General features: G+C 46.2%; 2 protein-coding genes across 2 annotated transcripts; one reads left to right on the plus strand and one right to left on the minus strand.

Moving 5' to 3' along the window:
- Positions 1–4,486: 4,486 nt before the first annotated feature.
- On the minus strand, positions 4,487–4,999 carry LOC131687641 (uncharacterized). The gene has a single exon (XM_058971727.1). It carries the CDS (start codon positions 4,997–4,999, stop codon positions 4,487–4,489), a length of 513 nt encoding a protein of 170 aa, XP_058827710.1.
- Positions 5,000–6,342: 1,343 nt separating this feature from the next.
- On the plus strand, positions 6,343–12,210 carry LOC131687642 (uncharacterized). The gene has a single exon (XM_058971728.1). The coding sequence runs from the start codon at positions 6,343–6,345 to the stop codon at positions 12,208–12,210; it is 5,868 nt and encodes a 1,955-aa protein (XP_058827711.1).
- The last annotated feature ends 614 nt before the right edge of the window (positions 12,211–12,824 follow it).

Raw genomic sequence — 12,824 nt, forward strand, 5'->3', positions numbered from 1 at the left:
CGACAAGCTGACCTTCGGCAGCCATGTCGACTATACGTGCAAGAGAGCGTCGACTTCTGTTGCGGCACTATCGAGAATGATGTCCAACAGCTCAAAGGTGTGCGCCAGTAGACGTAGGTTACTGGCAGGCGTTGCCGTATCTATCCTCAGGTACGGCGGCCCGTCATGGTCAAGAGCACTGAGGGTAACCAGTTACCTACAGAAACTGGAGAGCACCTACCGCGTGATGTGCCTCAGAGTGATATCTGCCTACCGCACGGTATCACACGATGCATCCTGCGTGATAGCGAGCATGATGCCAGTCGGGCTGGTCATTCGGGAAGATGAGGAGTGCTTTGAGCTACGTGGAAATAGGGGAGCCCGCGAGCGCACCAGGGTGACCTCGGTCGCCAGATGGCAGCGTGAGTGGGACAACTCCTCGAAAGGTAGGTGGACCCACCGGCTGATACCTAGCATATCGAGCTGGGTGGGAAGACCCCATGGGGAAGTTCACTTCCACCTGACACAATTCCTGTCAGGCCATGGCTGTTTCCGGCAGTACCTCCACAGGTTCGGGCACGCGGAGGTCCCAGTCTGCCCGGACTGCCCAGGTGTAGATGAAACTGCCGAACGCATACTGTTCGTATGTCATCGGTTCGACGTCGAAAGAAGAGCAATGCTTGACGTCTGTGGCTGGGACACAACCCCTGATACCCTTATTCAGCGGATGTGTCAATCGGTGGAGAAGTGGAACGCAGTCTCGGCTGCTACCATCCAGATTGCCAATAGGCTACAGGTAATCTGGCGAACCGAGCAACAGACGACGGGCACGGCTAACTAGTGATTGGTTAGCTGGAGCGAAAAAGGCCAAGCGCAAAAAAGAGAGTGAATGGTCTGTTCATGCCGAGGCAGGTTGGCGCAGCGAATGGCAACCGCGTAAGGGGTAAACCCAGCCACCCCGAAGCAAGACAGAAGAGTGAGTGTATAGGCGTATAAGTGGACTGCCTCATGCCAAGACGGGAGGGTCGTAGCGTAGTATGTTGGAACTAAGCTATCGATGCCTCATGGCGTGGCAGAGGAGTGAAAGGGTGAGCGTCCAAGTCAGTCTCACACTGCATGTTAAGGGTGAGCATAAAAGTCAGCCTCACAGGTTGGTAGAGGCTAGCATAAAAGTCAGCCTAGCAAGGAATGAAAAAGGTGAGCACACAAGTCAGCCTCGCATGGTATGTCAGAAGTGGGGCCTAAGAAAAATGTCACACATGGGATGCCAGGGGGAGTGACAAAGGTACAATAGAGTGGCACCATTGAGAGTGAATCAGGTGATAGGGTGAGCACCCAAGTCAGCCTCACATGGTATGGGTAGGGCGAGCACAAAAGTAAGCCTAGCAAGGAATGAGTAAGGTGAGCACACAAGTCAGCCTCGCATGGAACGTAAAAGGTGAGCACAAAAGTCAGCCTCATGTGGGAGTGTTTGAGAGTGAATCAAAGTGCGATTGAGAGAGCACCCAAGTAAGCCTCATACAGGATGTATGAACGCGTGAGTGAGAGTGAATGAGTACATTTAGTACAGCCATCCCCCCAGAAGTAATACCGAGAGGTAGTTCCTGGGAGGAATGATGGCGGAGCCCAATGGAGTTTAGTCGGTATTAATGGCTGGTCACCATTCGAGTCCGACACGCCCCCAGTGCACCCCGTGCGGTAGATTGGACCCTACCAATAGCAAGTGTACTGGGCTAGGACATAAAGGTCTTCTCCATTGAAAAAAAAAATCATACACACATACACACACACATACAGACTTTTTCCGATCTCGACGAACTGAGTCGAATGGGATATGACACTCGGCCCTCCGGGCCAGGATTAGGTTGACGTTTTTCAGAGTGATTGCATAACCTTTCTATATGAGAAAGGCAAAAATGTGCCAAAATCCAAAAAAAGTGAACCGTCGTCAAATTTGTTTTCCAGTTTGCATCAAATCTCGACGTTTCATGTACCTTGAACACATTTAGCATCAAAAATAAAAATTCTATTTTTAATTTTTCCTATAGTTTATATGAGAAATTTCTGTGTGGCCGCACTCTGAAACCCGTAATTCCGGAACCAGAATTCCGATCGATCCAAAATTCAATAGCAGCCGATGGGAAGGTTGCACCTTTCATTTGAGACTAAGTTTGGGCAAATCGGTCCAGCCATCTCTGAGAAAAATGAGTGACATTATTTGACACATACGCACATACATACACACACACATACACACACACACATACACACACATACATACACACATACAGACTTTTTCCGATCTCGACGAACTGAGTCGAATGGGATATGACACTCGGCCCTCTGGGCCGGGATTAGGTTGACGTTTTTCAGAGTGATTGCATAACCTTTCTATATGAGAAAGGCAAAAATGTGCCAAAATCCAAAAAAAGTGAACCGTCGTCAAATTTGTTTTCCAGTTTGCATCAAATCTCTACGTTTCATGCACCTTGAACACATTTAGCATCAAACATAAAAATTCTATTTTTATTAATGTGTGGCCGCACTCTGAAACCCGTAATTCCCGAACCAGAATTCCGATCGATCCAAAATTCAATAGCAGCCGATGGGATTCATTTGAGACTAAGATTGGGCAAATCGATCCAGCCATCTCTGAGAAAAATGAGTGACATTATTTGACACATACGCACATACATACACACACATACACACACATACATACACACACACATACAGACTTTTTCCGATCTCGACGAACTTGGAATTTTGGATCGATCGGAATTCTGGTTCCGGAATTACTGGTTTCAGAGTACGGCCACACAGAAATTTCTCATATAAACTATAGGAAAAATTAAAAATAGAATTTTTATTTTTGATGCTAAATGTGTTCAAGGTGCATGAAACGTCGTTGATGCAAACTCGAAAAAAATTTGACGACGATTCACTTTTTTGGATTTTGGCACATTTTTGCCTTTCTCATATAGAAAGGTTATGCAATCACTCTGAAAAACGTCAACCTAACCCGATCAGAATGAAATAACAAGCTTATAACAGAATGCAATTTTCGTAACATATTGTATTATAAATTTGGTCTCGTTAGTAGTTAAAATAACAGAAAATTATAACAAGTAACAACGGGAGATATAGTTTTGAAACATTCTTGTTATGTGTTTTTGATCGGGAATCCCGGCCCGGAGGGCCGAGTGTCATATCCCATTCGACTCAGTTCGTCGAGATCGGAAGAGGTCTGTATGTGTGTGTATGTATGTGTGTGTATGTGTGTGTATGTATGTGCGTATGTGTCAAATAATGTCACTCATTTTTCTCAGAGATGGCTGGACCGATTTGCCCAAACTTAGTCTCAAATGAAAGGTGCAACCTTCCCATCGGCTGCTATTGAATTTTGGATCGAACGGAATTCTGGTTCCGGAATTACCGGTTTCAGAGTGCGGCCACACAGAAATTTCTCATATAAACTATAGGAAAAATTAAAAATAGAATTTTTATGTTTGATGCTAAATGTGTTCAAGGTGCATGAAACGTCGAGATTTGATGCAAACTCGAAAAAAATTTGACGACGATTCACTTTTTTGGATTTTGGCACATTTTTGCCTTTCTCATATAGAAAGATTATGCAATCACTCTGAAAAACGTCAACCTAATCCCGGCCCGGAGGGCCGAGTGTCATATCCCATTCGATTCAGTTCGTCGAGATCGGAAAAAGTCTGTATGTGTGTGTGTATGTATGTGTATGTATGTGTGTATATGTGTGTGTATGTGTGTGTATGTATGTGCGTATGTGTCAAATAATTTCACTCATTTTTCTCAGAGATGGCTGGACCGATTTGCCCAAACTTAGTCTCAAATGAAAGGTTTATTTATTTATTTTATTTATTTATTGAAAGGCTTTAACCCAATGGTCATTCGCCTTTGAAATTTCGGTAATAACCTAACATAATTATAATATTGTTCGTGGTTTGTAGCACAAGTGACACCTTTACAGCTGGTCGAATAATCCCGCGTCCTTCAGAAAGGCCAGTAATATTTCTTCTCGGGCTGGGTCGTTTCCAAGGATCTCTCTAATGTATCGATTTTGTTGGCTATTTTCGGCAAATTTGAGACTAAGAGAAACGAAAGCAATGAAATTGAAAGACGGATAGGTATTCTAGAGCGAATCAGTTATAAACTTAGAACGGAAAACTAGAACTAGGCAGGCTCATATGGGCATGATCGAAAGGAAATGTGAAGAATTTTTTGCCTTCTGCATAGTAGGAGTTGGGCGTTCCACCCAAGTCTACCGCATGGTCTATGGTAGAACATAACTCATCATCATGTTTTACCGCCGACGCCGGCGGAATCTTCGGTTCTTTGCGGTAGGGGACAATCACCCCGTCCAGCTGGATCGGCCTCCCTGTTGCGATATGGTTTGTGTTGCAGCAGTGCGTAATCATGCTTTTCGTGGGAGACATGTTAAAGCCGACTGATGTAGCCCATCGGCTCACCGCACTTACGGCGGCTGAAGTTTGCGGCGGGTACGTATGGTGGTCCTTCCCGTCGCGACCAGCACGATGTCATCAGCGTACACGAACACGTAGATCCCCGCCGGTAGGCTGGCGAATAAGGAGTTCATGGATACCAGGAACAGTGTGACGGCGATGACTGATCCCTGGGGAACCCCGTTGTCTTCCGGAAAGGTGTCGGATTGGGCACCTCCGATTCCCACCCGAAAAGTGCGATTAGATAGGTAGTCGCTCAAGAAGTGGCCCATGTTTCCAGTGATTCTCCAGTTGGCCAGTTGTTGCAGTACTCCGTGACGCCACACGGTATTATAAGCCTTCGCCACGTCGAGTATGGCGATATCGGCGTGCAGGCCATCAGTTACGGATTGACGCACCACCTCTCCAAAGCTGGAGAGATAGGCACCTGTTCCTGCTCCACGTCGGAACGCAAACTGCCGTTGATCCAGGAGTTTACGCTCCTCCAGTAGGTCCATGAGTCGTCTGTTGACCATTCGCTCCATTGTCTTAGCAAGGCAGGGGAGCAGGCTGATTGGGCGGAAGTCATCCGGCGTTCTGTTCCCCTGGCATCGCTTTGGGATAGGAATAACTAGAGCTTCCTTCCATGAGGCGGGCATCGGTTCACCACTCTAAATGCGGTTAATGCTGTCTAATATCGCCCGCTTGGCTATCGGCGGGGAATGTTACAGTAGGGGATAGCCAACATCGTCCAGTCCGGCAGACTTACCGTGTACCGATTCCAATGCCGCACGCAGTTCACTTCCGGTGAAAGGCCGGTTGTACACTTGCCCTGAATCGGGTTCAAAGCGGACGGGGTTACTCTCAGCCCTTTGCTTGATGCGTAGGAACGCAGGTGGGAGAGCGGCGTCTGCAGACAAGGAGGCGAAGTGCCTGCCTAGCTCGTTACCGATAGTCGTGGGATCGAGCGTCGTGCACCCGTTAACGGTAATGGCGTAGCCACTGTGTCGCCGCTTTCCGCTTAGGGCGTTGACTCTTCGCCAGAGCTCTGATGTCGAGGAATCTGGGGAAATACCTTCCAAGAATCTGGTCCAGCTGATGTTTTTCGCCTCTTCTATGGCTTTCCTGGCCTCGTTCCTGGCCTTTCTGAAATCATCCGCCCGCTGGTTTCGGCGGGGGTCGTCCGCAGTAGTCTTCCTCAGTGCCCGTAATGCAGTTCGACGAGCTTGTATAGCAATCCGGACCTCTGGGCACCACCAGTGCACCGCCTGTCGCAGAGGGTTCCCACTTGTCCTGGGAATGCAGGAAACGGCAGCCCGATTTAAGATGTCGGTGAGTTCGTCCGGGGTGTATGGCTCCTTCCGATCTATTAGATCGTCAACGGTCTCCTCGTAGCGGGTCCAGTCTGCCAGATCGTAAAACCACCGTGTTAGCGAACCCCTGGGCTCTAGCGCACCCCTGAATAGACTATCCCTACCGCGAAACAAGTGACGTGGATAGATGACAGAATAAAGACAGGGCAATGACAGACATGAGTAATCAGTTATCGGAGATTTATTAAAAGCATATATATATCGTTGTTATTAAACTAAATTTACTTAAAATTACTTAGAGCTAAAATATAAATTGGGCACTGTGAACTTAAACTAGCTTAGCCTAGAAAAGGAGAACCACGTTAAGTTTCGATATCCTAACCTCAAATCAGTATCAGCGTTCTGGCACCAGATAGAACCGTAGGCAAATCCTGGAGCAGCAAGCAGCTCAGAATCGGGTTAAAAAATTAGGCGTTACTAAACAAATTTTAAATATACCGCAAACTTCGAACGAATAGCCGGTGTATTACTGATTTGGAAAACCAACAACTTTAAAATTTGTTTAACTAAGAAGGATGTCTGAGCAAAATGCTGCGACTAGCGCTGATGGTAAAACTGGTACGGGAATGATCACGGATCTTGATGTAGCCTCTGATCGTGCTTCGATGGGCGAAGGCTCCAAGCAAATTTACAGTGGGCATAGTTGCAAAACATGTACATTAGCCGATAGCAGCAGAATGGTTCAATGCGATAACTGTGATGATTGGCACCATTTCACGTGTGTAGGAGTCTCACAGCTGGTGCAATACGAAGATTGGTGTTGTATCAAATGCAGTTCTATGAAGCTAATAAAAGGAAAACAAAAGTATACAGGAACAAAGCCGAAGCTGGTCAGGAAAAATAGGAACAAAGAAGTAACAAAGAAGCCAGGTAAACCTCGAAAACGCAAATCGATCGAAGAGCAATCGGATGTGAAAATCAACGGTAAAAATGCGGAGTACCAGCTTCGCGCGAAAGAACAAGTCGGAAATCACTCGAAAGCTGGATCGGTTAAATCTACTGTTTCCAATTCAGTTAAAGCGCGGCTGGAACTTAAGCTTCGTAAGCTGGAGGCTGAACAAACTATACTAGATGAGAAGAGAAAGCTTCTAGATGAACAACTGAGCGTTATGGAGGAACTGGCTGAGCTGCAGAGCGAGCGGGGAAGCAAAAGCGTGCATGAGGACTGCAATTCTCGGGTTCACGACTGGCTGAGTAAGGAGTTTTCTGAAAAAATGAACATCTCTCAAAATGAAAGCGAATCATCTGAAGCGAATGAACTCGACGAATCAGAAGAAACAAGCTCTTGCGAAGAAGATGAATCTGGAGACTCGACGGACGAATCCGACCAGGATGAAGCGGATCTAGAACTAGCACGTAGCTTTTGTCCAAAGAAACGGTCCACCCCCAAAGACGAGGGTAACAAGCGAATGAGCCGAGAGCACAATTCCGCTACTAAGTGCAAACCAACATCCTGTATCTTGACTCGAAATCAGTTAGCAGCTCGTCAGGTCGTTTCCAAGGAACTTCCTATCTTTACCGGAAATCCCGAGGAGTGGCCAATGTTTCTCTCAACTTATGAGAACACTACATCAATGTGCGGTTTTCGGGACGACGAAAATATGATCCGCCTTCGAAACTGTCTGAAGGGAAATGCGCTCACATCGGTTCGAAGTTTTCTTCTTCACCCTTCTACTGTGGACAAAGCGATGGCAGCTCTTAAATTGCGGTTTGGTCAACCACACTCAATCATCAACGCCTTGAAGGAAAAAATTCTTTGTATACCGCCTTTGAAGCCAGATGCAATTGACAAACTTATCGACTTCGCGTTGGCTGTGCAAAATCTGTATGCGACCATCGGTGCATGTGGGCATAAAGAATATTTGCGGGACGTATCCTTACTGCAGGAACTTGTAGCCAAACTTCCACCTTCTATCAGATTAGACTGGGCCAGGCAGTGTAGAAATCTTCGAAAGGTGAATTTAGCCGCTTTCAGTAAATGGGTTTATACGCTTGCTGAGGATGCCTGTCTCGTCGTTGGGAATACCGACAAGCAGCAGTTTCACGACCAATATGGGCCACACAAAGGAAAAGCCACATTAAACGTGCACTCTGAATTGGCGGGATCCAGCCTACAATATGAGAAGTCGCCGAAACAGGAAGCACCAACTGGAGCACTTGATAATGAGAACACCGCGAGTTGCGCCATCTGCCGAGGAGAATGTCAATCACTAGAAAGATGCCAAAAATTCCAGAATTTATCGTACGATGAAAAATGGGCAGCTGTACGTGAGTTCAAGGTATGTCGAAAGTGCCTAAAAAATCACAAGGGGGGATGCAATTATCAACCATGTGGTAGGGATGGATGTATATTTAAACACCATCCGCTATTACACAAAGTTCTTAAAGCGGAATCACCAATTACATATACACCAAACGGAGCCCAATCATGTAATACCCACCGAACCCAACCAAATTCAAGTCTTTTCCGTTATGTGCCTGTTGTCCTGCACGGTAAACAAAAGAGCGTTGAATGTTACGCGTTTCTCGATGACGGATCAGAATTGACACTCATTGACCAAGAGATTGCTAATGAACTAGAGCTCGCAGGTATTCCACGTCCATTATGCCTTAAATGGACTGGTGGCACTGAGCGATACGAAGCTGAATCACAAAGTGTAGACCTGTTCATCTCCGGACAGAATGGCAAACGGTATCTCATGGACGATGTGCGCACTGTCCAAGAACTTCAGCTGCCCAGACAAACACTAGACGTTGAACGTCTTCAGAATTTACATCCTTATCTTCGAGGTATACCCGTGCAATCTTATCGTGATGTCTGCCCACGCATTCTGATTGGTGTGAAACATGCCAGTGTGTCGCTAGTACGTAAAAGCCGCGAGGGGCAACCATCTCAACCCATTGCAATTAAAACCAACGTGGGTTGGATCGTTTATGGTGGATCGTCGACGGAACAATCGGTTACCATGACACACTTTACCAATCACGAATGCTCATGCGATGGCAATCATGACGACGCTCTTAATCGCACAATGAAGGAATACTTTAACTTAGACAGCTTAGGTGTCACGAGACCCGTAAAAGATATCCGTTCCAGAGATGATGAATACGCCCTAAACCTTTTAAATGAACTCACGCGTATCAATGGGCAACGTTTCGAAACTGGACTACTCTGGCGACAAGGTGCGATTCGACTGCCAGACAGCAAGTCGATGGCATTGCAGCGCTTTAAAAGCTTGGAAAAACGCATGGAAAGGGATGAAATACTATCCCATGCCTTGAACGAGAAGATTGCGGATTATCGCGCAAAAGGATATATACGCAAATTGGAAAGTGAAGAAATCAACCGAGTGCATGAGCATGTTTGGTATTTGCCTGTGTTTCCCGTTACGAATCCAAACAAACCAGGCAAGGTGAGGATAGTCTGGGACGCGGCAGCATGCAGTTATGGTATCTCTCTGAATTCCGCACTGCTCACCGGTCCTGATCTGCTGGTTTCTTTGATATCTGTTCTCTACAAATTCCGTGAACGTCGATTTGCCATATGTGGCGATATTTGTGAAATGTTTCACCAAATTCGTATCCGTCGGGAGGACCAAAACTTTCAACGGTTTCTATGGCGAGACGACTGTACGCAGAAGGAGCCAAGCGTTTTTGTTATGCAGGTGATGACGTTTGGGGCGTGTTGCTCACCCTGTAGCGCACAGTTTGTCAAAAACCACAACGCGGAGCGCTTTGCTAAAGACTATCCAGAAGCTGTGAATGCAATCATCAAAAGTACATACGTCGACGACATGTTATGCAGCGTTGATACAGAGGATGAGGCCGTTCGTCTGGCGCAGGAAGTCTATTTCGTTCACAAGCAAGGGGGATTCGAAATCAGAAATTGGATGTCAAATTCCCCCCGCGTGTTGGCTGCTTTGAACGAAGATCAGTGGACAGAAAAGAGCTTAGACTTAACTTCGGACTTAGCTACGGAAAAGGTTCTGGGAATGTGGTGGTGCACTGCTTCTGATTGCTTCACCTTCAAGATCAATTGGCACCGTTTCGATGAAAACATTCTCAATGGGAGACGTCACCCTACAAAACGAGAAGTACTACGGACACTCATGACCATCTACGATCCAATAGGACTTATTTCACATTATTTGATGTTCCTGAAAGTGCTTTTGCAAGACATATGGCGGTCATCTGTAGGATGGGACGACGCAATAGAAGAAACACATAACAACAAGTGGCGCACATGGCTCAAACTTCTTCCACAAGTAGAAAATTTGAAAATTCCAAGGTGCTATTTACCAACCACGATCGCAGGCGATTTAATAGATGTCCAACTACATACTTTTGTAGATGCTAGCGAGTTGGGAATGTCTGCGGTAGTTTACCTTCGAATTGAAAGAGGGGCCAGAATAGAATGTTCATTGGTCGGCTCAAAAACACGTGTCGCTCCTATAAAATATCTCACGATTCCAAGGTTAGAACTACAAGCAGCGGTAATCGGTGCAAGGCTAGCTGATTCTATTGCCGGTAGTCTTTCCATAAAGATCTCCCGTCGATTTTTCTGGAGTGACTCTCGAAACGTACTGTCCTGGCTCCGTGCGGATCATCGAAGATACAGTCAATTCGTTGCGGCTCGTGTGAGTGAAGTTCTTGAACTGACGGAGCTCAAAGACTGGCGGTGGGTTCCAACAAAACAAAATGTTGCTGACGAAGGAACCAAATGGCAACGGCAACCGAGTCTAACAATTGATAGTAGGTGGTTCAATGCACCAACGTTTCTTCACCTACCGGAGACAGAATGGGTCGTGACGCCGCTTGAATTGAGAGTTACAGAGGAGGAGCTTCGTGTTACTGTTCATGCCCACATCAAAGGCAAAGATCCGATCTTGTTGGCGAAGGACTTCTCGTCCTGGAGACGCTTAATTCGCGTTACAGCTTACGTGCTGCGCTTCATAAATAATGTTCATCGCAACCAGTTGACTAAAACCTCTAGCTACCTGTCTGGCGATGAGATAAAGCGCGCGGAAGAGTATCATTTCAGGCAAGCACAGAAAGATGCGTATCCAGCAGAATTGTTTATACTAAAAATAGAGAAGGAAGAACAAGCAAAAATTAGAAAAATTCCTAGGAATAGTTCAATTTACGGATTGAATGCAGTTTTGGACCACAGTGGACTAATAAGAATGAAAGGAAGAGCTGGGGCGTGTCCCTATCTGGATGCAGAGGCTATTAGTCCAATTATTCTCCCATCGGATCATCATATAACCAAACTAGCTGTAATTGACTTCCACGAAAAATATCATCACCAGAATCAGGAAGCGGTTATCAACGAGGTCAAGCAACGGTTCTGTATTCCACGACTAAGAAGACTCTACGGCCAGATTCGATCGAGCTGTCAACGTTGCAAGATACGTGATGCAAACCCGCAACCTCCAGCGATGGCGGACCTACCTCCTTGCAGATTAGCAACGTACGATCGGCCCTTCACACATACAGGTGTCGACTATTTCGGTCCGATGGAAGTAACAGTGGGACGAAGGGTAGAAAAAAGGTGGGGTGTCCTGCTAACGTGTCTTACTATCCGAGCAGTACACCTGGAAATAGCTAGCTCTCTCAACACAAGCTCCTGTATTATGGCTTTGAGAAACTTTGCCGTACGACGTGGAATGCCTGCTGCATTCTACAGCGATCGAAGAACAAATTTCATTGGTAGTGATCGGGAATTAAAACGGCTTATACATGGTATCGATCAAACCCTCATGGCAAAAGAGTTTACAACACCACAGACTACATGGCACTTCAATCCACCGGCGGCTCCCCATATGGGGGGGAGCTGGGAACGGCTGATACGATCGATAAAGCGAAACCTATCGGAGATAATGAAGGCCAGACGCCCAACTGATGAAGAATTACGGAATGCACTCCTGGAAATCGAAGGTGTTCTGAATTCGCGCCCTCTGACGCACGTACCTGTGGATAACGAATCAGCACCAGCACTTACACCTAACCACTTCCTGTTAGGATCCTCAGATGGATCTAAACCGTTGACAATCTTGAACGTTAGTTCGATTTCATTACGACGTGGGTGGCAAACATCGCAGGTCATTGCTAATCAATTCTGGAAGAGATGGCTTCGTGACTACTTACCCGAAATAACGCGGCGCTCCAAATGGTTTGATAAAGTAAAACCAATTGAAATAGGCGACATTGTTCTGATCGTGGATCCTGATCATCCCAGGAACTGCTGGCCCAAAGGACGAGTCATTAATACAGTCAACAAGGATGGGCAGGTTCGAAGAGCTACGATACAAACGGAACGAGGTATTTATGAACGACCAGCTGTTAAATTGGCAGTTCTTGACGTAGGGTGCGTTGCGGAGTAGGCCGCTCTGAATAGATTCGGCATACTTGGGGGGAGTGTTAGCGAACCCCTGGGCTCTAGCGCACCCCTGAATAGACTATCCCTACCGCGAAAAAAGTGACGTGGATAGATGACAGAATAAAGACAGGGCAATGACAGACATGAGTAATCAGTTATCGGAGATTTATTAAAAGCATATATATATCGTTGTTATTAAACTAAATTTACTTAAAATTACTTAGAGCTAAAATATAAATTGGGCACTGTGAACTTAAACTAGCTTAGCCTAGAAAAGGAGAACCACGTTAAGTTTCGATATCCTAACCTCAAATCAGTATCAGCGTTCTGGCACCAGATAGAACCGTAGGCAAATCCTGGAGCAGCAAGCAGCTCAGAATCGGGTTAAAAAATTAGGCGTTACTAAACAAATTTTAAATATACCGCAAACTTCGAACGAATAGCCGGTGTATTACTGATTTGGAAAACCAACACACCGTTTTCGGCGGGTTGTTGAAGGTGGCGTCTGATTGTATACAACCTGGATTGGGAAGTGATCGCTGTTACATGGTTCGGCAAGGACAGTCCACCCACATGATCCTGCTAGCGCTCCCGAGCAGATAGAGACGTCGATGGCGG

This window comes from Topomyia yanbarensis, chromosome 3 (assembly GCF_030247195.1).
Source record: "Topomyia yanbarensis strain Yona2022 chromosome 3, ASM3024719v1, whole genome shotgun sequence".
Taxonomy (NCBI): domain Eukaryota; kingdom Metazoa; phylum Arthropoda; class Insecta; order Diptera; family Culicidae; genus Topomyia; species Topomyia yanbarensis.

Coding starts and splice junctions, on each gene's coding strand:
- LOC131687642 (XM_058971728.1), top strand. CDS start 6,343: ATGTCTGAGCAAAATGCTGCGACTAGCGCTGATGGTAAAACTGGTACG.
- LOC131687641 (XM_058971727.1), bottom strand. CDS start 4,999: ATGGAGCGAATGGTCAACAGACGACTCATGGACCTACTGGAGGAGCGT.